Consider the following 25824-nt stretch of genomic DNA (forward strand, 5'->3'; position numbering starts at 1 on the left):
AGCCAAGCAGACTCATTCATTGAGTATGCAGGTGCTCCCACTGCTCAGCTGCCTCTCCTTCCTCAACCCCCACCCCTCACTTCCTATGAGCTCTATACATCCTCCCTCCCTATTACGAGGAAAAGCATAGGCCTGGATCACCTACGGGTTTGCATGGTGTGCTGGCACCAGCAGAAAGTGGACAACACTCCATGTCACTGCAACCCTACTCAAAGGGGGCCCACAAAGGCACTGGTGAAAGGAAATCTCCTGAGTGAGCACAACTTTGGGTGGCGCATCTACATTTGCTATAAACAGAGAAAGACACACTAAGGGATGGCTCTATAGCCAGCCAGAGGATCAAAAACTTGAAAAGAACAAAAATTCAGTTTGAAAAAACTAGAGTCTGGGGGACAAAGGTACAGATGAAGCTATTAGAATGGTAACAGAGTAAATACATCGATAACCCACTTACATAAATGCCACCAGAGGGCACTGACAGTCAGCTGGAAGAATGGAACCATCTGTGGATACCACTTAGCATCTTTCACCAGGTGCCCTGGGGATTGCTCAATGAGCCCATGAAGAAACAGAGCAGCAGGGAGTCAAAGATGGAGGACAAGCATAGGCTCAACATCACAGAATTCCACGCACCACGGCTGAGTTGAGTGCCCCACTGCCACAGCATGGTTCTGTTCCTGGAAGGGCCCAGCTAGCCACGCAGGGGCAAGATGATTACACTGGAACCCTCTATCATGAAGGAGACAGCATTTTGTCCCCATAGGGACAGATGTCTATTCCAAGTATGAATTAGCCATTTCTGTCCCCTGCACTTGTGTCAACCATCCATGCTATTGCTCCTTTCTATTAGGTTCCAGGAACCAAATGTTCTCCATCGCCCTTCTTCTATTTGGGTCAAAAAGTAAGAATAAGTCCACTATTACTAATCCTGGATATGGTACCATCCCTCGTAGTTCACCATTCTGTAAATACACCATCACTGAATTATCCATATTTGAGTGTACCCTCTATTAGTGACCATGACTGGTTTCCCTTCGAAAGAATGACTTTCCATTTTTTTCCTTAGCAACTTGTGAAACAATTTCCTTAGCAAATTGTGAAATAATTAATATTGTATATGTCAACAGCCAGCCCCACAGCAACAGAAGGAATGCCAGAACTGTACACTTAGTCTGACCCACAACTACATTGTTAGGCTTCATTTTGAGGAAAAGCCTTATCAGCCTTCACAAGTTTTATACTTTTAATTTGCATTAGTTTTACGCAAATTTTTTAAAAGTAAAAGAAACTGTTGGAATCATGGGGGACAGGAAATATGTCATATCAGTATCATAGAATTAGCCTCTAAATTCTGCTCCCTGACTACTTGGTAAGCAAAAAGGCCCACCAACAGCAACTGCACAGCAGTGATTAAGGGAAGGAGCTGCAAAGATACTGCGGAAGTAAGATCTGCGGAAGCCTCCGTGTAGAAGCTGCCCCCATGAAAAGAACAGGAATGCTCTTCTAATATGAACGTAAGAACATCTTTTACCAATGCAGGCACTGCAACCAGGGCTTTTGCTGCCTGTACTGGACAGATGCACACATCCTCTCTTTCCACCGTCACCACTTCCCTCTGGCAACCACGCTAAGCCTGACAAATACGATGGGGAGGCCATTCCAGACGGCGAAAACCAGCATATACTCACTCCAAAGGCTGCCACAGCCACAGGACACAGCCCTTCTCTAGCTAATGAACCATCTCCTGGGATGCAGATGATACATGTAGTTATTGAGGGATAAATGACACTTATTTGGGGACTGTAGAACACAATTATGCTCCCTACATTGTCTTTAATAAATGTTTTCTTAAGAAGCCAAGTTGCCACTGTCCTGTATTAAAAATGAGGCTTTAGATGCCATAAGAATTTAAAAGTAGGGCACAAAGAACTTAACTTCAATACTATTTGGCAGTGCTATATATAATTAGTATTATTTACTTGTTACTATGCTAATAGCCATTCATCAACACTCCTCTAATAGTGGAAATATAAAGGAGGTTCATTTTAAATTGCATTTTTCTGCTTCAAGGATCAGCTCTGATTAGTTGTGTTTTATGCAATTCTTTCCATCACCAATTCTCGCTCCACATTACTTTCATCTAATAGAAAATTAAATGTGATGCTTTGCTAGGTTCCCAGAGATTACTAAATTATATGACATTTAAATATATAAGCCTCACAACTGCCTCTTGGAAAATATTGTAACAAAAGTGTGTTTTGAGTCCAGGTAAAAAATGAGTATAAAAATTAGTTAGAGCAGAAAACACAGAAGCTAGAAATTGTTCTACAAGATGTTAAGTAAGAAATTAAATGAACTCAATCATTATAAGAAATTAGGAAGCAAGTCTTTTAAGAATTCTTTGATGTGAGATGTTTAATTTGTATGCAAAAGTGATTCAAATATGGAAATTTCCCAAGTAATCTGCACTCCAGCATTGTGGCTTAATAGAACAAATCCAGAATGTTTCACTCCATTCTACACAAAGACATGAAGATTATTCAACTCTGGCTCTTTATCGTTTTCAACAAATTTGTCTCCCATGTTGTCCCAAAAAAAATAACAGAAAAAGAAATTGGTTTAACAGAGAGGTACAAGAGCAAATTCACTGCAACTAACAATGCGGAGGGTTATAAATGATATCTGTCTCAGCTCAGGGCGATAAACAAGCCAGCAGTGGTCACGCAGCATCTGATGAGAAAGATGACATCTCACAGTCCCTCCACACGAAAACTCCTGGGGAGACAACACAGATGCAGCAGGGGGTGCAAGGCACCTTCTGGGGCCATTTAAGACTATGAAACTATACATCCAACAAACTAAACGTAGGTTTTTTTTTTTCAGGGAAAACGGCGCACCATTTTTGCAAATTGCCATCAACAAGATGATCCTTCTCAAATGCAGGTTTTAGAGAGAAGCAGAAACATAAGCAGAAACATGGTTCTGTCATAAGCAGAAACATGGTTGACTAATTTAAAAGCCCGTCCTGCCTGCGACATTACGACTAGGGCTTTATCTGAAGCTGTAATATAAACACGACAGCACCCTGGCGTTAACCAAGTCGAGTGATGGATCAAATTTAAATAGCACTTCATCTAAAGAGAGAGATTATTTCCTCTGAGATTCTGGTAGGAAATTCATCTCTCTATGCTTCCTGTTACCTTGTCAAGTAGCAAATGTAATTCTGAATCCAAATCAAGGTGTCTTTTGAAGCAAGGTGAGGCTGTTGTCCTTCCTGCTCCCGCCAACACTCCCAAGCCCTGTCTTGTCAAAAGACCTGTGACCTGTGATTGTCTCTCTTCCTCACACTGCACCACTCTCCCCTCAGTGCCCTTGGCCACTGCCCCTTCCTCACTCTTTGGTCCAGAGGACACTGGCTCCTTGCTCACCACCCACCTTCCCACCTGTCCTCACCTGCAGCACCTCAGACACCCACGAAGACGATGCACTTTGACCACACGGTTTCTGGGCCTCACCCCTCTGACCTTTGATCTTTCCTCCACCCCAAGTCAGCCCCTCACCCAGTCACAACCCGACCCTGACAGTATCTCCAGTACTTCTCAAATTCAAACTCTCTCTAACCTCCACTCATCTCTTTTCAAATGTCCTTATTCAAAGTCCTTCAGCAATAAGTTTTTAGACTCAACAAGACCATCCAAGCCAATGAGTTCACCACCTCTTCACAGCTTTACTTGTTTTTCTAAAGAGGCCGGATTCTGGGTTATAAAAGTCAAAAACCCTAGGCTCTTATATAAAGAGGGTTTGGGAGTGGCCATTCTCCAACAGACTCAACTCAATTACCATTGAAACCTAAGTATCATCTAGAGAATGGCACACCACTAGGCAGGTTAACTGGCTTTTATCACCTTAAATTCTGTATCACAAACTTGGTTTCTGAGGTTCCCTATTCTCTTTCCCTAGTGAGCCAGCTTTCCTATTCTCTGAGTTGACAATTTCACCTTTTCTCCTAAATCTTCACCCCCATCTTTCTAATGGTGGCCTAGATGTACTCCATTGTCAGAAACCTTTAGATACAAGATTCTTCATCCTCCCAACACTAAATCTACCCCCACCCCTTCCACCTTTATCAATCCTCTCTTCCTGTTATAGTGGATTCATTGTCCTTCTCTAAAGCAAATCACCTTGATTCATTCCTATCTACCATTTTAAGGAGCATATACCTCCAGTTATATCCTTTCTAGACCCTACCTTCCAGGATGTCCTCCAGAATGTACCTTTCCTATTAGCATTTAAATGTGCCTTGGGCATATAATCAAAATTCCTTATCTGCATCCATATTCACCACTAGCTCACCTCTGGTTTTCTATACAACCAGCCCAATCTGGCTTCAAGGGCACATAACACTCAAAATCGAATAATAGGAAAACAAACAACTATAAGGAAGCTTAGATGATGATTGCCCTGAACTAAGCTGCTCTCTACCTATGCAGTTGCATCTCTTATGACCATGGGCTCCCAAATGCAAAGAGACATGGCTGCATCTACATCATAAGCCCCCCACATGTGCTGTGCTATGCTCATTTGTGCTGTGTTGCCTGTCTTGTACCTTGTCGTAAAGTGGACTTGATGCTGAGGGAACACAAACAGAAATCATTATTAATGTATAAGGGAGTAGTATATACAAATATACTAAAATATATTAGGGGACTGAATTCACCAAGGAAGTCATCTAAGCCAGAGCTGTTTAGGAGGGTGGGGGAAGACTCTCCCTTTTAATCTTGACATTGGTTATTTGTGTTTTCTCTTTTCTGTTGATCACTCTGGCTAGAGGTTTAATAACTTTAAGTTATCAGATATAAACCATTGGTTCCACTATGCTCTTGGTCTAGTAATAGTCAAGAAGCTGTGTTGAGCTAACACTTCTGCCAATAACAATAATGAAGCTGGACAGAATATAAAAGCATACATAGGTAGCAATTGGAGGGAACACACTAAAAGTATTAAAAATGTAGGAAAGTTCTTAATGACAAGCCTGCAACACTTGAGGACACAATAGTAAATAAGCAGCACCAATCCTTAAGAAAGCCTGCCCGCCCCCAAGAACACCAAACTTGAATCTAATCAACTTCTATATCTAACCACCAGCTCACAAAAAATACAGTTGATAGAAGATGATGTTAAATTGACACTGAAAGAGTAGAATAAAATACCCAACATTCTGATTTGGGTTAAAACAAATGACAAGATGTCGTTAATAAAGAAACGGCACTCAAAAACAGGGAAATGTTTGAAATTAAGAGACTTGACAGTAATATCTGAACAGAATACAGCACCTTGATTTAATCCTGGTTCAAGCAAAAATTACAAAATGACATGCCCGAGCCCATCAGGGAAGTTTGAACACTGGGTATTCAGTGCTATTCAGGAATTACAGATGATTTTGGGGGGTATGATCCCATATTATGGCTATATTTTTTTAAATCCTTTTCTTCTATAAATAGTAGAAAAGCTTTGCACCCCCTGCTGCATCCATGTCATCTCCTCGGGAGCTTTTGTGTGGAGGGACTGTGAGATGCCATCTTTCTCATCAGACACTGCGTGACCACTGCTGGCTTGTTTATCGCCCTGAGCTGAGACAGATATCATTTATAATCCTTCACATTATTAGCTGCAGTACACACACACACACAGAGTGAAGTATTTAATATTTAAGTAAAAATATGATGTCTGGGTTTTTTTTTTTTAATACTATAGCAAACAAGGGGGAAGGTATTAGAAAGAGAAAGGAGAAGAGAGAGCAAGGAGGATGAGGGAGAGATAAGCTATAGGCAAACAAGATTGGCAAAGTGCTGATAATTATTGGGAGTGCCTGGTGTCTGGTTATTGCAGTCTCTCTCCACCTTTAGGTATGTAGAAAGTGTCCATAACAAAAATGCTAAATGAAGGGCTCAAGCTAGAATGTCTGTTAATATGCCTTCCAGTTTAAAATTTTAGGATTCTATATTGAATTTCCTAAAATATATCCACTGCATGTTTAAGAATAAATACATGTAGACTAATATTGGAGGAATATTTCTTAAAATTTGTAATACATAAGAACCACAATGATTACAAGGCACAAATCTGTTATTTAGGAGGAAGAGTTTAAGAAGATGGCTATTCTTTTCTGCGGACAAGAAAAAGAAGAATTTAATAAATACTTCTAAGTACAGAAAGAATAGGACCAACTATTTTTGTACCCAATGATGACAGAATAAGATGTAAGAGTTTAAATTATAAAGATAGTCGGGCCTCCCTAAGCACCGTACTACGAAGCAATCCGCAGCCCCTGCAACATGAGTTCGATCCCCGGCTGGCCATGGAGCAACCCACATGACGAAGCAGACCTGTCCTGTCTAGCCCGCTGCTCCCCTCAGCAATGTATTTCAGTCAATCTGCCTGTTCTGTTCCCCACTCTGTCTCTGGTGAATCCTCTCACCCCTCTCCCCTGCATCTCTGGCCTGTACCCCAGGTCTTGTATGCATAAATAAATCTTTAACAAAAATTATAAAGATAGTAAAATAGATTTTCTTCCTCTCTTGTATCTTTTTGTAACAAATTATACCATCATACTTTTCAACTATTCTTTTAATCATTTACCAAAATCTTCCTATGTTCACTGAGTGCTAGAAATACACATTATTTTGCTGAGTATAGGTATGTGGGAGACAAAGATAAAAGATAAAATGAGCTTTTATGACTTTAAAAAAAAGCCTAATCTTTATTGTCTGCTGGTGAGAAATAAAAATGTGCTGGAGTCTTGAAATTTTATTAATGATTTACTGAAAAATAATGTACAAACACCCAACTGTGAGTTTTACAGAAATCTGTTCGCAAACCCCCTGAAATCATGGACAAGGTGTTGACTCTGCGTTTTTCTAGAGAGCTTGTCATGGCTTTCATTAATCTCAAATGGTAACAATCACCAATGGGATGAAACCACATTTCATGCCCTAAAAACTTCAAAAAATGGGGTAAAATGAAACACAGTTCCCTTTCCCCCTGCTAAGCTTCATAAAGCCTGCTTCTTCTGGAAGTTGAAAGATGAATTCAACTTGTAAAACTTTGTTTCCAGTGTTAGAGTGTCCTCTAGTGGCTGCTACTAGTGCTGCTGTCCTCTAGGGCTGCATGCTCAGAGCAATGTTTTTTTCTTTTTTTTCCAACAAAAATATAATTCAAGCCACACAGGTAAATTTAAAATGTTCTTGTAGTCACATTAAAAATTTTTTGAACTTTATGTAAATTTTTAATAACATTATTTATCTAAATATAACCAAAATATTATTTGAAAATTTATTAAATCTATTATTTGAAAAATCTGTTAAATACTAGAATTGCTGTCAGAAGTAGCTGACAAATGGCAAGACTAAAACCACTAAATTCAAGATGAAAGGCCAAAGAATTTTAATTACGAGCTGTGCTTTAACTAGAAAATACATTAGTTATAATAAAATGTTAGACTGCAAGAAAACTAAGGCTTACCCAAAGGCAACTGAAATAACAATGAGCAGAATACACTGCCTTTCAATGCCACCAAAGCACCTTTAACAACAGAACATGTTGCAGAGGAACCACCAAATTTGAATCTCAAGGCTTGTTGAAGTTATCATTTTATAACAACCCACAAAGAAAACATAAATGAAGGTCAATGAAAGCCATGTTTTCTACAGCACAAAACCAAGAACAGTATTTTTGTTTTGTTATTCATAACATTTCACTAATAAAAGAAATTACCTCAAAAACGGGTGTCTTTTCCTGGAGTTCAGCTGTGTGGGCGGCCAGTAAACCAATCACCCGAGCTACCTTGGCCCGTCTGTAAAAAACAGGGTCTGGTGAGAAGTCAGCACAAGGAACCAATCTCAGCTAGTTACATTACACAATTGTGGGCATTAGCATCAGATAAATATTGACCGTGACAGCCAAATAACTTTAAAATAGCCAATCAATAACCCAAAAAAGTGACTAACCTTGAAAAAGAACTAAGAGCTAAGTCTCACTCTTTCTGATTTCCAAACTCATTCTAAAGCTTTTGTAATCAAGACATTGTGGTACTACTGGCCTAAGGACAGACCTATGGAAAATGGAATAGAGAGCCCAGAAATAAAGGCTCACATGTATGGCGGAATGACTATCAATCAGGTGGCCAGTTTCATTCAGTGTTGAAAGGACATGCTTCGAAAAAATGGTGCTGGGGAAACTGAATATCCACATGCAAAAGAATGAGTTGGACCCTTACCTCACACCATTTAAAAAAAAAAAAAACCAAACCTCTAAATGGATCAAACACCTAAACATCAGAGACAAAAACAATAAAACTCTTTGAAGAAAACATACACAAAAAAAAAAAGCTTTATGGCATTCAATCTGGCAATGAGTTATTAGATACGAGACTAAAAGCACAGGCAAAAAAGGAAAAACTGGAAAAACTGGGTTTCAATCAAACAGAAAACTTTGATGCTTCAAAGAAAATTTATCCAGAGTGGGAAAACCACAGGATGGGATACAATATTTGTAACTCATATTTGATACGAAATTAACATCTAGAATATGTGGAAAAAAAAGAAAAAACTACGAATCAACAACATAAAAAAACCCAGTTAGAAAATGAGCAAAAGACTTGAACAGACATTTCTCCAAAGATATATATACAAATGGCCAATAAGTAGAAGAAAAGATATTCAACAATTACTAGTCATTAATGACATGCAAATCAAAACCACAAGAGAAAGTGAAGGGGGGTCGGGAGAGAGAGAGGACATATTAGAAGGATACAGAAAAACCTCATGCTTTACTGGTGGGAATGTAAAATGGTATAATCACTGTAAAAAACAATATGGTGAGTCAAGTAGTTGAACTTAGTACTACCATATTATCCAGGAATTGCACTCCTTAAGTGTATACCCGAAAGAACTACAAGCAGAGACTCAAATACATGTATACCAATGTTTCCTGCAACATTATTTATAATAGCCAAAAGGCAGAAGTGCCCATCAACAGATGAAAAGATAAAGTATGGCTGGGCTACTCTCTCTCTCATACACACACACACACACACACACACACACACACACACACACGGAATATTATTCAGCCATAAAAAGAAATGAAATCCCGACACATGCTACAACATGGATGAACTCTGAAAACATTAAGCTAACTGAAATAAGTCAGACACTAAAAAACACATGTTTTATGTTTCCACTTATATTTGACACCTAACTAGGTTAAATGCAGAGAAATAAGAAGAACACAGATTATCAGGGCTGGAAAAGGAATGGCATAAGGACAGACTGTTGAATGGGTAAAATCTTCTGTTTGGGATGATGAAAAGGTCCTAGATAATTTAGTGGTGATATTTAAGCAACACTGTTTCCATTAAATTATACACTTAAAAATGGCTGAAATTATATTTGATGGTATGTACATTTACCCACAATTAGTAAAATTTTTAAGTGAAATAGTAAAATTGAATTATCACATGTGAAAATAAAGTTGATTGGCAGAGGTAATAAAACTTGATAAAAATTCACTGTTGAAAGCTCTAACAAAAGGGTGGGTATTTTATAGACACTGACTGGGAATGCATGCCAATGCAATGTTTCTGAAGAGTGTCTTAGCTATTTCTCAAAATGTCACAAAAACATTTCTAGCTTTCACTCGTTCATTCACTCTAATTCTATGACACTGCATTGAGGGGAGAGAGAAGAAACAGGCACAAAAACTTTAGCACAAAAATGTTTCATGTTTAAAATAGTGTGATACTGGGCCTCTCCGGTGGCGCAACGGTTGAGCGCTGGGTTGCGAAGCTGCCCGCAGCCTCTGCGACGCCGGTTCGATCCCCGGCTGCTCCCTGGCCACCGGAGGAGGGTCCCACATGGCGCGCAGACCTCTCCTGCCACCCGCTGCTCCCCTCAGCAGTGTACTTCGGTCCTTCTGCCTGCTCTGCTCCCCGCTCTGGTGAATTCTCTCACCCTCCCGCGCTTCTGACTGTACCCAGTGCTTGTATAAATAAATAAAATAAAAATAAATCTTTAAAAAAAATAAATAAATAAAAAATAAAATAGTGTGATACTATCCAAAAATAGGGAACAGAGTAAATATAATGACCAGACACACATAACAGATTTTTTAAAAGGCATATCTTAGAAAAGTGTCTTAGACAAATTATGACAACGAAAACATGTAACATGTTATAAGAAGAGAAATAACGTTACGTTACCCTATTTTGTTTTTCCTTAACACACATACCTGCTTCATCGGTGATTATCCCTCAACTAAGTGAGGGACCTTCGCCATGTGTTATCCAGATAATATCAACTGGGTGAAAGAAGGCCTCCTGGGAGAAGAGGTGATTGACTACTACAGACAATACCAGAAGGCTCCAAGCTGGGAATTGGTCTACCTTACTATTTGTCATTGTCCAGAAATTAAAACTAAAGGATTAAGAATGTCTATGTTTAAAAGTCAGCAGGGGGCACCCCATTCAATGGTATAATTTAAGTTTTAGCTGAAATGTTCTATCTTGTTGGTTTCTTTTTAATGAACACACTGCAAACCCTCTCAAAAGTTACCTGAAAATCCAATTTTATAATGCCAGGTTTTACCTATAGAACAGGGCCTCCCTGGTGGCACAAGGGGTTAAGACACAGCCTGTGGAGCTCTCTGCAGCCTCTGCAGCACGAGTTCGATCCCCGGCCAGGGAGCTACCCACATGGTGCAGCAGACCTCTCCTGACTCACCCACTGCTCCCCTCAGCAGTGTATTTCAGTCAGTCTACCTGTTCTGTTCCCCACTCTGTCTCTGATGAATCCTCTCACCGCCCCACCCCCCATACCTCTGGCTTGTACTCCAGCTCTTGTATGCATAAATAAATCTTTAAAAAACAAAAAGCTACAGAACAATACCATGTTGTGAACACCTATTGTTTCCCCCTTCCCCCCATTCTGCAGCATAAAAAAGTAATGACTATGCTACCACTAAAAACCACATTGCACAAAACCCCTTCACCTTCATGTTTCATGTACTTCCCCAGACAATAATATAAGGTTAACCAGCTTGCTGGTAAATACTACAAATTCCAAACACCCAACATACACTAAGGACCATGAAGAACCAGGCACAGTGCAAGGTATTTTTTTTCATTCTATTCTTACCTTAACCAAAGTTTAATTGACCAAAAAAAATTTTTTTTGATGTAGCTAGTCTATTTCCATTTTACAGAAGAGAAAACCACGATTCAGAAGTGAAAGTAATTTGCCCAGAGAGGCAGATCTGTGACCTATATCCTGGTCTGTCCAAATCTGAAGGCTGTATAGTTTTATCCTCTCACACAGACTCCCCAGGAAGGTGAGACTCAGAAAGTAATCATCTGCCCAGACCAGTTAGAGCCAAGCCTTCCAATGCTTACCCAATAAGCTTCTTGCCATGCTATGCCGCCTCCATAAAAAGCAAGTACATCTCTTACCATCAGGAGCTCACAGGCACCAACAGATTTTTTAATTTTTTTTTAATTTTAAATAAATTTTATTTTTATATTCCCCATACAATTGCAACCCCCTTAATTTGACCCCAATCCCTCCCCTCCCTGCCCCCCACCCCCATAGAGTGTCTCTAGTTCATAGTTTTTTGTTGATTTTGATTTTCACTTTCTTATAGTTATTCATTTTCCTGGTCCCTTATTTAAGTTTTCTAGATTCCTGCTATGAGTGAGACCATCCGGTATTTTTCTTTTTCTCTCTGGCTTATTTCGCTGAGCATGATCCCTTCCAGCGCCATCCATGTTGCTGCAAATTGCATGTGTTTATCTTTTTTGAATGCTGAGTAATATTCCATGGTATATATGTACCACATCTTCTTGATCCAGTCATCTATTCTTGGTATTTACCCAAAGGACACAGAAACATCAATTCCAAAGAGCACCTGCACCCCTATGTTTATAGCAGCACTGTTTACAATAGCTAAGCTTTGGAAACAACCCAAACACCAACAGATTTTAAACAACATCATTAGGAAACTAGATGCTACATAAGGGGCAAAGTCTCTGGAAGCATAACTAAATTAAAATGCAGGGATCAGCAGTAAAGTATTTCATAAAGAATACTCTGAAGAGTAAGCATCTAATAGATTCCATGTGTGATTTATACATAACCCCAGAATTGTATTTATATTAAGGTAAAGACTGTTTTGAAATCTTTTTACATTTATAATTAGGATGCTTTGAGAAATTGCCTGTGATTCAGTTACCATGACTTCAGAATATTTCATGAGCAGCATTTAGCACATGCTTTTGATAAGTACGTGTGTCATAACTGCATAATAAAGTAGTGAAGAATAACTTATTAAAATATAAATGTTACTTACATGTCCCAGTTTGGAGCTATTCGCAAATGCTGGATTAGCAACTGAAACTAGAATAAAAAAATTAAGATGTACTTTTCATGCATGAAATCACACAGAAAGTGACCACTAAGTTAACAAGTCTGACCTATATACAACTGAAATATGAATTTGATAGCAAGATGTTTACACAAATGCAAAAGCACTAAATACATGAATGAGGTAAGAATAAAGACAAAGAATACTTTGTTTCTCTACCCAGTTGTATATTTGAAATGGGCCCACCCCTCACTCCACAAACTCATGCCAAGTACCAAATAAGTAACCTAATGCTATCCTGAAAGCAAATGAGCTTAAGTTTTTTCAAGCCAGTTGCCAAATGAGGGCCCACTCTGGAAAATGCCCCAGATCACTATAGCTGCTTTTTGAAAATAACTTCAAAAGCTCTGCCCAATATCCATGATTTTACTGATGAACGAACACAGCCCTAGAGATACTATTAATATAAGAAAATGAAAAAAAGATTCGAGGTCTCCTCTGCACTGCATCAGAAACCTTGGTGTTTACCAGGTCTATTCAGGAAAGGAGCCCCTGCTCCAGCAACTAATAAAAAGCTCTTATAAAATATTTTTTCATATCTGACTACATAATTATTACAAGTAAAACTAAAAAGCAAGACAGAATGTTACAAAATCACTGAATATGTCCAAAATCACAGCCCATTCAACTCTATTAGACCTAAGGATGACACAAAGGATATTTTTAGTAAACATACCATCTTGATAAACCACTTTTTTTAATTGTAATTAAATATTTTCACACTTGTTTGAATCTCTATAGAAATACAAATGTTATATACCGAAGACATGCTGGAAAGGCTTGCAATCTCACTACCTACCAGTGGGGAGTGGAGGAGCCTGGTGGCCACCTCCCTGTGACCAGCCACCACACACAAGTAGCAAAGGAGATTGAGTTTGGCGCGGGAGGCCCCCAGGCCTTTCTCAGTGGAGTCAATCTGTGAGCACACTTGTTGCAGAAAGTCATTCCACTCTTGGTCTTTTAGAAACACCAGTTTATCCACTGAAAAGGAAACAAATAATAAGTGTGGACATCATGCAAAAGCATTACGAGCAAAGCCAAATATTACAAGAGATATAAAATAGAATACAGAATTTCGATAGCTACATAAAGGCAAAGAGAACTGCTAACTTCACAAGGCCGAATCCAAAAAACTCCAAAAATGACACAACTTTCATAATTTCTATGGTCATTTCTTTTTCAACCCATGGAGGCTTTTTTAATGAGGTCAACGACAAACTATGCTTTGAAAAAGCAAGCACATGCTTCAAGGAGAATTATCCTGCAACTGAGAACCCAACAGAACACAAAGTTAAATAAAATCATGTTATGAAAAAACAGATAGCCTTTGTATAAATAAAGCAATCTGTATTTAAAATACTGGAAAAAGTCAAAAATGTTTACACTTGTAAAAAGGCTCCAATGAAATGACTGTTAAGCATAATCACATGAACATGATACCTGAAAGTTTAAGCCTCCTACCTCCAAATCCCTTCACAAACAAAAGACAAAACTAGGAAATGAGATGCCATCTAAAATTAACATAGTTTCAGCTGATCTTTATCTTTGTTTATCTTTAAACAAAGTAAGAATAATAATTTCTTAAAATAACTCAAACTAAAGGGGAAAGAGAAAGGAATATTATTTCGAGATAATAATTCCCTCGATTTTCAGAAAAAATGACATGGTTTATTTAAATTTAAACATGTTGTGTTTAAATTTATTTCTATGTGATTTTAAATCATGGATTCTACTCTAGCTCTTAAGAATTTTCCTGATCTCATATACCTTAAAATATAAACAAAATATATCAAAATTTAAGATACAAAAAAATTTCTTTTGTTTACTCTAAATAAGACTTTTCATTAGCTAAGAGGAAACTTAATCATCCTTTAAGCATCTCCTTTTCCCTAATTTCTACTTTACCCCACAAAAGTAAACCATCTGATCCCATTTCTCAGCTGCCTGCTCCCTCAAGTAGAATGTCAATTCTTCATTAAGGTCTACAAACCTTTGCACCCACAATAGCACCAAAAATGTTGGATAGTCAACTGCATCTAAAGGTGAAGGACAAAAAAAAGGACTTACCCACTCAACAGAAAACCTAAATTTCCCATCCATAAGAGTACAAGGCAGCCCCGACTGCTCTGAGTAAAGTGAAAGGTCTGCAGATATGGATTACAGGTTGTTTATAATTTGCCTGAATTTCCCAAGAACTTAGTCAGTTGGCCAAAAAAAGGGAATTTAGTTATTCATAAATAAAATATTCCTTTTGCTGTGAAATTTTCTATTTGTATTTGACGGCAAACTACATATTTGATTAATCCTTTATTATCCTACCTGAATGTGCTGGTAGATGTAATATTTTTGGATCAAATTTAACTGGTGGTTGCTTCATTATCTGTGGTTTAAAAAACAAAAAACTTTGAGACATATTTTGAGGCATAAGTTGATCTCCTGATAGAAATTCCTCTATCAGATTTGAAGTAAATGAGGATAGAAAAGAAAGCTGTAAACTTTGTCATCAAAAATAAGCATTCAATAAGCATTCAAGCCTCAAAGTATACACATAAAGATAATTTACAAAAATAAAATCATTATCAATTGATATCTGCAATAAAATTAAGTTTCACCTATTTTGGATTACTTTTTTTTTTTAAACAACAAACATTTATTTATTATTTTTGCATAGAACAACTGGGATGTAGGCCAGAATTGTAGGGAATGGGAGGACTCACCAGAAACAGAGTGGGAAGCAGAATGGGTGGAATTACTGAAATACACTGCTAAGGGGAGCAACAAGCAAGACAGGAGAGATCTGCTGCACATGTGGGTCAGCTCCCTGGCTGGAAATCAAACTCAGGCCATAGTGGTGATAGTGCTGAGACTTAAAACCCCTAGGCCACCAGGGAGGCCCTATTTTGGATTACTCTTAAGCTTACTTACCTCTAGGTTAGAAAGTAATCGTGGGTACCTGCCAAGGTGGCACTTATCCACCTAAGTGCCAAAGGGGATACAAAGATATAAAAGACAAAGATGGGGCCTCCCCGGTGGCGCAGCAGTTGCGTGCTGGGTTGCGAAGCTACCTGCAGCCTCTGCAGCGCCAGTTCAATCCCCAGCTACTCCCTGGCCACCGGAGGAGGGTCCCACATGGCGCGCAGACCTCTCCTGCCGCCCGCTGCTCCCCTCAGCAGTGTACTTCGGTCCTTCTGCCTGCTCTGCTCCCCGCTCTGGCTCTGGTGAATTCTCTCACCCTCCTGCACTTCTGACTGTACCCAGTGCTTGTATAAATAAATAAATAAATCTTACCCCCCCCAAAAAAAAATACAAAAAAAAAAAAAAGACAAAGATGAAAGTCACCACTCTATTTCCAGAGAACTGATACTCTGGTTGAAAAGATCAGACAGACATGTTTAACAATAACCAAAAAAAGCCATCAAATAAGTAACAATTCAAAACAGGCAAAATAGAGAGAAATGAAATATATATATAAGAAAATGCAGCTAGCACTTCAGGAGATGGGGTCAAAACAAGGGTTCACAGGTTGAAGAGCTAGGAGTGGGTTAGGGTCTCGAAGGACGGTTAGGCCTTGATGGCTATGTTAGAGAGAGCATTCCAGGAAGCTAGCACAGCATTCAAGGAATGTGCACAATTTCTTTAAGTGAAGAAACCATGTATTTGGACCCATGAGACACTTCATTTTGAGAATTTTAATAAAAAATTCCACCATCATTTCTACATCTAACTTCTTCAAAACTTCTGTAAATAGCACTATTTAAAATCTTTACTGGTAACATTCTTGCCAAAAAGGCATAACCTCATTCTAATCATGAGAAACCCTTCAACAAACCCAAATTAAGGAACATTCTACACAATACCTCATGGGTTCTCTTACAAGTGCTAAGGTCAGGAAAGACTGAGAAATTACCCCAAGGTCGTGAAAGGAAAGACAGCAAGAGACTAAAGAGGCATAGCAACTAACTGTAACATGACATCCTAGAACAGAAGGACATCAGTGGCACAACTAGTAAAATCTGAATAGTGTGGTAGTTTGATTAGTAGCACAGTGTCAATTCTTTGATTTTGCTAACCATACTACAACCCTGTAATATGTTAACATTAGCAGAAGCTGGGTACAAGGTATGTGGGAACTGTACTATTTTTTAATCTTCTCTATAAATTTACAAATAACTCAAAAATAAAGTGTTTTTTTAAAAAAAAATCTACCAACTACGGTTTCCCAGAAACAAGGTATGCTTGCTAAAAGAAATAAGAAATAATATGATCAAAATATATCACAAATTACTCCAGAAGCTCCACTGGGGAAATGTCCCATTACACATCAAATTTAGCATCATATGCAGCCATTCTGCCAGATAGCTCCACAGTTAGCTCCATTATGCAAAGCAGCTAGGTAATCTATATTAAATGTTGCCTATCTAGTAAATAAATATGCATTCAAGAATCCATTTTTTTCTCAACTACAGTAATGTCCCCAATGAGATGAAAGTCACAAATTAATGCCAAAAAAGATATTTTTTAAAAGGAAAATTGAAATTTTCTACCACAAAACAAGGTTTAGAAAGTGAGTGTGCTGGGAGTCTAGAAGACAATGGAAAGCAGAGAAGTTAATATTTTTCAAGAGAGTACACGTCACTCCCTAGTAAAATGGTATTGTACTCTAAAAGATATGAAGCGACAGAAATCACAATGAATTAGAAATACATTGTGAACAATAACCCCACAAGCTCCCAGGGTCTCCCCACCATCTATTACCCTGTAGTCCTGATAACTCTGAGAGGGTGCAGTCTCCGAGAGATCTGTCCACCCACCCCCAGCCTCTTGAGGGGTACTCACTGACATCTGCCTTCAAACACAGCAGCAACCAGAATATTTAGAATCCTACGTACATATGAAGAAAGGAAGGAACTGAGAGCTAAGGCCTAATGGCTAGAAGTCACCTCCCTTTCCTTGGCCTGTGGACGGTAGGTGGTGATGTAGAGGTGATGCACAGAGAGGAGAAAAGTCACCTCTCCAATAAAGTGGAAGTAAAGGCAAGAAGGAGAGGGTTACAAACAGGTTGAGAGTTAGAAACGTAGATGTGTGACATGATGAAATAAACGCAGGCATCAAGAAGAACAGGAGAGAAAAATGACACAAAGAATATTTGAAAGAAACTATCACTCAGATCGTAGACCTCAATGAAGCCTGAAACTCAGTCCTCAACCATTAGGGCATCTTTCCACACCTTCGGATTGTCGATAATTGGGGTGACCACAAGATCTGAGTCTGTGTAGATAAGCTCTTTCATCTGGGATTCCAGCTCCTGCTGACTCAGGTGTCCACTTGCAATCTGAAATAACAAAATTTAGACTCTGTTTCCATAACTGACAAACAGCTTTAAAAGAATGAGCCACTAAGATGCTGAGTAAAACATCACTGAAAAAAGCCACCCTTATTAATGTACCTGAATTGTCATCCAACAACACTTTCATAGAGAGTCTCATTTCACCTTCTCAAAAATCCCACATTACATGTGTCATTATTCCTAGTTTATAAATGAAGAAAACAAGACCCAGAGAGTAACTGACATTCTCACATTTACAGCAAAGGCTGGTTCAGACTAGGAAACAAATCTTCAATAGTTTGATGTTCTAAATTATGATGAGGTAAACTGGTCTTTCAATTACCAGCATCAATCAAACACTAATCAAGTTCTGCTTTACACAATATTCAATATAAAGTTAAAATTACAGCATAAAATTTTTCAGGCTAAGATAAACAGAACCAAAAAAAAAAAAAAAAGAAGAAGAAAAACATTTCAAGCTGAAATACTGAACTAAGTGTTAAAACATCTACATCTTCATAAAACCTAACTAGAGTGACACATAATGTGCTCTAGTAAAACAAAACGTTATTCCTAGTTAGACAGAAACTCTATTCATGCCGCAGTATTTCACATCAGAAAAAAAGGACAATTTTGCATTAAGAACTTCTATTGAAATAGCAACCAGCAAACTGAAAAAAAAAAAAAAAAAAAACAGAAAATCTAGTTAGTACAATGAAGGAAGGAAATTATCCAAAATTGAGGTAGGGGCATAAATACAGGAATAAAATAATAAGTTAATAAAATTCCCAGAAACTGTCCCATGAAACTTGAGAAACAAATATATAAAAGCCCAAAAGGAATATGGAGGAAATTTGCATGCGTAAAAAAAAAAACTTTAGACATTTAAGAACGTGGGCTTTCAATATAGAAAGACTGGAGTAGATTTACTTTATCACAATTATGTAACCTCAAGGACATTAAAGAGCCTTTCTAAGTCATTTTTACATCATCTTTAATAAAATTTCTGGACTGTGAGGAGTAAATATAGAGGATTTTAAAGGCTTGGCACTATTCAAGCAAAGACAGTTACAGTTAACGAAGTTCTATTTTCATTTTTTCTACAACTATTACATGAGTGTTGTAATTGAATAAGTGTCATTTTAAAACTTATTAAACTAGTTCACAGTAATTGATCACAGCTTGAATATGCTCAATGAAATAATTATATACACCCCTTTATAATAACACCTGCCAGAAGTTTCAACATGTCACATTTCAGAACATATTTTTTACTTTTGTACTGATTTTCTACTTCACATGTATCTTTTATAACCCATAAGTTTCACACAATCCAAATACATTTCACATTACATAAAAATTACAGTAACAATTGAAAGTAATATATCTGTCAAGCAATAAATACAATAAAATGTAACTTTAAAAAAATCTTTTAAATTCAAAATATTTCTGCTTTCAAGCAAATGATAGAAAGAAATCAAAGACCTAAATAAATGGAAAGATATTGTGCATTGACAATATAAAGGGAAAATATTGTTAAGTTGGTAATACTCTACCAAACTGACCGATAGATTCAGGATAATTGCTATCCCAAACCTAACTTCCTAACAGAAACTGACAAAGTAATCCTAAATTTCATATGAAAACACAAGGGATCCAGAATAGCCAAAACAACCTTGAAAAATAACAAAGTTCAAAGCCTCTCCTAACTTCAAAATGTATTTAAAAGCTAAGCGATCAACAGCCTAGGCTACTAGCATAAGGAATGCATAGACTAAGGGAATAGAAAGTTCAAACCTCTAGCAACAGTCAAAAGACAATCAAATGGAAAAAAGAATTATCTTTTCAACAAATGGTGCTGAGACATCTAGATACTCAGATGCTAAATAATGAAGCTGGTCCCCCTATCTCAAGCCATACATAAAAACTAATTCAAAATAGATCACAGACCTAAATGTGAGAGCTAAGCATAAGCATAAGCCTTTTGACCTTGGAGGAAGCAATGATTTCTTATTCATTTCACCAAAAGCACAAACTCACACAATAATAGTTACTATGTACCATATTAAAAGCTTTTGTGCTTAAAAGGACACTGTGAAGAAAATAGACAAGCCACAGAATGGAAGAAAATGGTTATAAATCATATCTAAAACATAATGAGAATACCCAAAAAAAATGGGCAAAGAATTTGAATAGACTCTTCCAAAAATAAACAAATGGCTAATAAGCATACAGAGAGATGCCCTACATCCTCGACCATGTGAGAAATGTAAATCAAAATCACAAGATATAATTTCACACTCATGAGGATAACTAGAATCAAAAAAGAGATAATGCAGCATTATTCACAATAGTCAAAAAGTTAAAGCAACCATCTGTCCACCAGAGGATGAATGAATAAATGAGTGTATACACACAATGGAGTATCACTCAGCCTTAAAAAAGGAAGGAAATTCTGACACAGGTGGATGAACCTGAAGACATGATACTAAGTAGAATAAGGCAGACATGCAAGGACAAATATTGCATGGTTCCATTTTTATGAGGTGACCAGGAAATTCATAGAAGCAGAAAGTAAAATCATGACCGCAGGGATTAGGGGCAGGGGAAAACAGACAGCTATTGTTGAGTAGATACAGGGTTTCAGTTTGGGATGATAAAGTCCCCAGAGAACAGTGGTGATGGTTGTAAAACAATGTAAATGAGCCTCACGCCACTGAACTGTATGTTTAAAAATGGTTTAAAAATGATAAATTTTATGTAATATATATTTTACCACAATTTAAAAAAGAAAGACATTAAATTTTGGTGAGGATATATAAAAGTTGGAATCCCATTCAATGCGATAATGCAAAATGATACAGCTGCTCTGAAAAATGGTTTGGCAGTTCTTCAAACGGTTAAACTTGGACTTACCAAGTGACTCAGCAGTTTCACGCCTGTGTATGTAAAGAGAAACTAAAAAATATGCCCTCAGAAACATGTACGCAAATGTTCATAGTAGCAGTCTTCATAACAGCTAAAAGGTAGAAAGATCTCAAATATCCATCCACTGGTGAACAGAAAAATTAAATGTGGTATATACAAGGCAATATGATCTGGCAATAAAAGGTAATATAGTATTGATATGTGCTACAATTTGGAAAAAATTTAAAACATGTTAAGTGAAAAAAGCCAGTCACAGAAGATCACAGAATGGATTATTCCATTCATATTAAATGTCCAAAGTGGCAAACTTATATAAAAACAGAAGGTAGATTAGTGGTTGCCTCAGGGGAGAGGGCAGAAAAATTGGGGAGAACAGGAGAGACTTAAACAGTCCCTCTGTGGGCTGATGAGTGTTCCAAAATTGCTGTGGCAACTGTATAACTATTTTAGAAGCCTGTGAATTGTTTTTTTTTTTTTAAATCTTTTACCACGATTTTTTTTTTTTTAAGATTTGTTTATTTATACAAGAGCTGGGGTACAGGCCAGAGGCGCAGGAAGGTGAGAGAATTCACCAGAGACAGAGCAGGAAGCAGAACAGGCAGACAGATCGAAGACACTACTGAGGAGAGCAGCAGGCAAGACAGGAGAGGTCGGCCCCGCCATGTGGGTTTCTCCCTGGCCAGTCGGGAATCGAACCTACGCTACAGAGGCTATGGACAGCCTCACAGCTATGCACTCAACCTGCTACACCACCGGGGAGGACCTGAATTGTACTTTTTTAAATGAGCACATTTTATGGTATGTATGTTAGTTATACCTCATAACAGTGCTGGCAAAAAAGGAAAAAACTATGAAGCAACTCTTGAGGGAGTAGAAAAATCAATGATAATTAGGAGGTAAATTTTGTAATTTTGAACATAGCTCAGAGAACCACTTGCAATTACTATTCTGAGCCTCTATGTTTTGTGTATGGAAAAAAAGGCCTTCTCAGCTCACCTTGATCAGAGGAGGAGGAGATGTCTTCTGAGGTGAATTTTGAGTCAGATCCTCACCAGGGCTTAATCCCATTGTGGTACTAGTTCTTGGGGTAGGACGAGAGCTGAAAAATGAACACCAGTGAACATTATTCAGGTATCAGAAACTTTATTCTGTTTACTTTCTCTGGGATAATGCACATGTTGTGAGAAATGGTAGCAAAGATAAGTAATAAGTTATAATCTGCAAAGATTTTTAATGAATTCTCCTACATTTGTAAATGGTGGCCAGACCCTATGGGTCCTTCTATTACTACTCCTGGCTCTCTGATTTAGAATTTTTTAAGATTTCCTTCCAATCAGATCATCAGAGCTTTTTTAATGAAGTCCTTCAAATTTGCAAATATCAGGATTCCCACCTCTCTCACTTATGTCTTTCTTCATTTACTAAATAAGCACTTAGCTATTATCAGATATTGTAAAAAAAAAAAAATTAAAAGCTGAATTTAAAATACCTGAGATATATATAAATTTTAAATACATTTAAATGTGAGTAAAACAAATCAGGAAACTGTAGTTCAAATTTATTAGCTCTATATCATTAAATAAAACTATTTTCCTAGAAGACCAAAACTATAAATATCTAAATATTACAAAAATTGTTAAATACATTGGTCTTAACACTTTGACACTATCCTGACATTTTAATTATCTCAATGAGTACAAACATTGCTTAAGCTCACAATTTAAAAGAAAATTAAATATAACCTGTTCTTTTCTTTCTGTATCCAAATATAGAAGCTGGACTTCTGAAATTTTAAACTCAATTCTATTTCAAGTCAAAGTGCCATCCTTGTAAGTAGGAAAGATAATTTGGTTTGGTCAAAAAAAATTTTAATGTATGTTTCACCAGCCACACTTAATGGTAACTTTGACAGTGGAAAGTAAAACTGGAATTCATATCCCTGTCCTTTATAGCTGAGTAACATGGCTTGGGACCAGGACAACACACATTTTAAGAAAATTTTACTTTCCTCTCCCATGGATTCCTCACAGTTTTGCCATTTTGCATACCTGAGAAGAAACATGGACTCATTCAACTGGCCCTCAGTAGTGCTCTTAGGCCGCAAGTCAGATGGATTTTCTGTGGCAAGAAAGTAAAACATTATCCATAAGGAACAAAACTAGCATGAGCTGGACATAACACAGGCAGCGGCTGAAGAAGAAAGAGATCACAAATGAGGAACTCTCAGAACCCATATCCTAAGCAGCAGGAGCATGTTCTCATGCAAGCTCACCCAGTCTGAAGGAGCGACTGAGTCGCTGGCCGCTCTTCTCCACCTGTGCTTGTGCGCGCTGAGGGTTCCTTGAAAGCCCCTTGGAACCTTGTGGCTCAGAATACTCCATCGCCTTCCTGCTGTTTAACAGAAGAAAGTCAATACAACCAGACTTACTTTGGAACTCTCTAGAGTTGTTTGTGTAGAACAAGAAGTTGGAAAAAATAAATCCATGCAACATTTGGCAAAGCCACCTAGTTAAGAAACTAGCTTATCCTTGAAAAACTGAAAAGGGACTTACTATGGGCGAGACAGTGTCTACAGACCTGGTCTCTGAAAATTAAAGGACATTGCACAGACTAGGGAAAGGAAGCAGAATCCAAAATACCAGCACGCCAGCAGCAATAAGTTTCCACATTGCCTGGCATGAACTCAAAGGCAGTGAGTACAGACAAGTCTGCCATTTCTGTTCCAAGGTTAAGGAAAGGGAACCCAAGAAGACAGAGCAGGTAAGGGGAATCCCCTAGATGTTTTTCCCTTTTGACTTGCTTTAGCTCAGGTTATACTGTAGGGTGGGTGGGGACAGCAGCAGCTGCTGGCCAGTGCCCAAAACTCTGAGGGAGGGGAATCCTCTTCTCTGATCAAACAGCCATGAACCCAAGAACGTGAGGCAAAACCCTGCTGCTCTGCTCTCTCGTTTTCTCTCCAATTCCCACCACCTGACCACAGGGCATCCAGCCCAAACATAAAGACTTGAATAAACCAAGACTAAGGGAATGCAAAGGGGAATGCAAAGCTGGTACAACACTTGAAAAACAATGAACAGAATGAGTTCATTGCACGCAGGAGTATAAAGGAGGAAAACCACAAGGTTCTATCAATTGACACAAAAAGGCTTTTGACAAGACTCAATTTTCATTCGAATTGGAAAAGGGCAGCTATGAAACACTTCGTGGGGCAAGGCTGAACACTTCTATCCCAAAATCAGAAAACAGGCATGAGTTCTCTTTCATCACTCCTGATTCTCTATGTGACTGGAAGAGTCCTAGCAAGGGCAATGTCTGAAAAAATATGACATACAAATTAAAATTAAAAAGGAAGATGACAACTAAGGGCTGACACTGACAGAGCAGAGCTCAGTTTTCAGTCCCATGGAGACTGATACAATGCAGAGAACACAGTTGAAGCTTACTGGGACACAGAAACTCAAGTTTGGGAGGGGAACTTAAATAGCATTCAGACTTCTTGATCCAGTCCACTGAATTTGCCAAGGTTAAAAAGTGAAAATGAGATAACCATTTACCTAAAATTCTAAAATGGCAGTTACACACAAAATGACAAAGCAATGGCTAAGAATACTTATGCTTGGTTCCACATTTACCACTGAATGAGTGGGGTGTGGGGGGGAGTTAATTACCACAACTTTTCCTCTATTCAGCTACCTCCTACCTTGTCCTTTTCCAAATGCCATCACACCTTTGTAAGTGTGCTGGGCTAAGAAGATTTTTATAATAATAAAAATGAAGTATACTAGTTGGGATAATCTAGGTTATGCTTTGATAACATAAGCCCACAAATTCTAGTGGGGTAGCATCTTCCAGCTTTGCATCTTATCGTGCACAGAGTCATGGCAGAGAGCTGCAGATGACTGTGCTGACGGTACTCGCTGGGGGATGCCAATTCCATCTCGACATTTCTTCCCAGTTACCTCGGCAGGAGGAAGGAATGTGGCAAAACACACATTGGCTCTTCAAGTTTCTATCCAGGAATAACACACATCACATTTCCACACTTAACTTTAAAGGGGAAAATGAGATTCTACTCTGTGTTCTCCAGATGGGAAGCCAGTTATATTTGGTGAACAGGACTAATGACTTCCATATGATAATCAACTGACCAGAAAATGAGCAAAATCCAGAACACAAAATGTCATGACTTCTAAGCAACCCTTAATTAAACAAATGCTTGATTTCCTCCTACCCTGAAAGCAGAGAAATTGTTGCTGCATCCTTACAACAGTAATGGCAATGAGTGTTCAGTAGCCTTGCCCCTTACATAATGAAAAGTTTATAGTACCTGACGCTGGAATCCTCGGTGCTCAAGTCCTGATCTTCTCTAGTGAAAGCATCCTTCCAAAATGAATGCTGCAGTAGGCCCGTCCAAGTTAGTCTTCATAAAACAAAAACATTAAAATTCTATTTTAACATGACTACCACCATTACATGTATCAGATTTTACATTTAAAAATATCCCCAGGGGCCTTCCTGGTGACACAAGGGGTTAAGCGCTGCACTATGAAGCCATCTGCAGCCTCTGCAGCACAAGTTCAATCCCCGGCCAGCCAGGAAGCAACCCACATGGTGCAGCAGACCTCTTCTGACTCACCTGCTGCTCCCTTCAGCAGTGCACTTTGGTCAATCTGCCTGTTCTATTCCCTACTACCTCTGTTGAATCCTCTCGCACCCCCTCCCTGCCCCCCATCTCTGGCCTGTACCCCAGCTCTTTAAAAAAAAATCTCCATATGAATGTACCTCTGAAATTGTTTCACATGCTAATCTTTCACTTTATATGCAATTAATCTCTCAGACAAAAGCATCAGAAGAAATAATTAAGAAGCCTAATGGCACACAATGAGTCTGGCAATCAAAGATCAAAGGTCACAGGGGCCACTCCGTGGAGCCTGATGAAAACACTTCAGGGTCTCAAAACAGTTTATCAAGTCTACAAATGACTTAGAACTTTCAGTAAGCCTATCAGATACTATCAGCCCATAATTCTATCATGTTTTCATTCCCGGGATAGGGTAAATTGTTCTGTTCCACACATTTCACTTTTGTAGCTTCAC

The 25824-nt window shown here is 38.2% G+C and overlaps 1 protein-coding gene across 4 annotated transcripts in view; it reads right to left on the reverse strand.

Moving 5' to 3' along the window:
- The window catches only part of ULK4 (unc-51 like kinase 4), a 378716-nt gene that overhangs the window by 332306 nt on the left and 20586 nt on the right, over positions 1-25824 (reverse strand). For 2 of the 4 annotated variants that reach the window (XM_037526797.2, XM_037526790.2), the window contains exons 9-17: positions 25056-25148; positions 23001-23119; positions 22777-22846; positions 21725-21827; positions 17702-17806; positions 14794-14854; positions 13274-13455; positions 12400-12446; positions 7774-7852 (exon numbers count right to left, since the gene is read on the reverse strand). In XM_037526797.2, coding sequence (XP_037382694.1) covers positions 7774-7852; positions 12400-12446; positions 13274-13455; positions 14794-14854; positions 17702-17806; positions 21725-21827; positions 22777-22846; positions 23001-23119; positions 25056-25148 — 859 coding nt within the window. The remainder of the gene's footprint in view (positions 1-7773; positions 7853-12399; positions 12447-13273; positions 13456-14793; positions 14855-17701; positions 17807-21724; positions 21828-22776; positions 22847-23000; positions 23120-25055; positions 25149-25824) is intronic. The other 2 variants (XM_037526793.2, XM_054693291.1) reach the window with 2 other exon arrangements.

Source organism: Talpa occidentalis, unplaced genomic scaffold, assembly GCF_014898055.3.
Source record: "Talpa occidentalis isolate TD23 unplaced genomic scaffold, MPIMG_talOcc4v2.1 talOcc4.10, whole genome shotgun sequence".
Taxonomy (NCBI): Eukaryota; Metazoa; Chordata; class Mammalia; order Eulipotyphla; family Talpidae; genus Talpa; species Talpa occidentalis.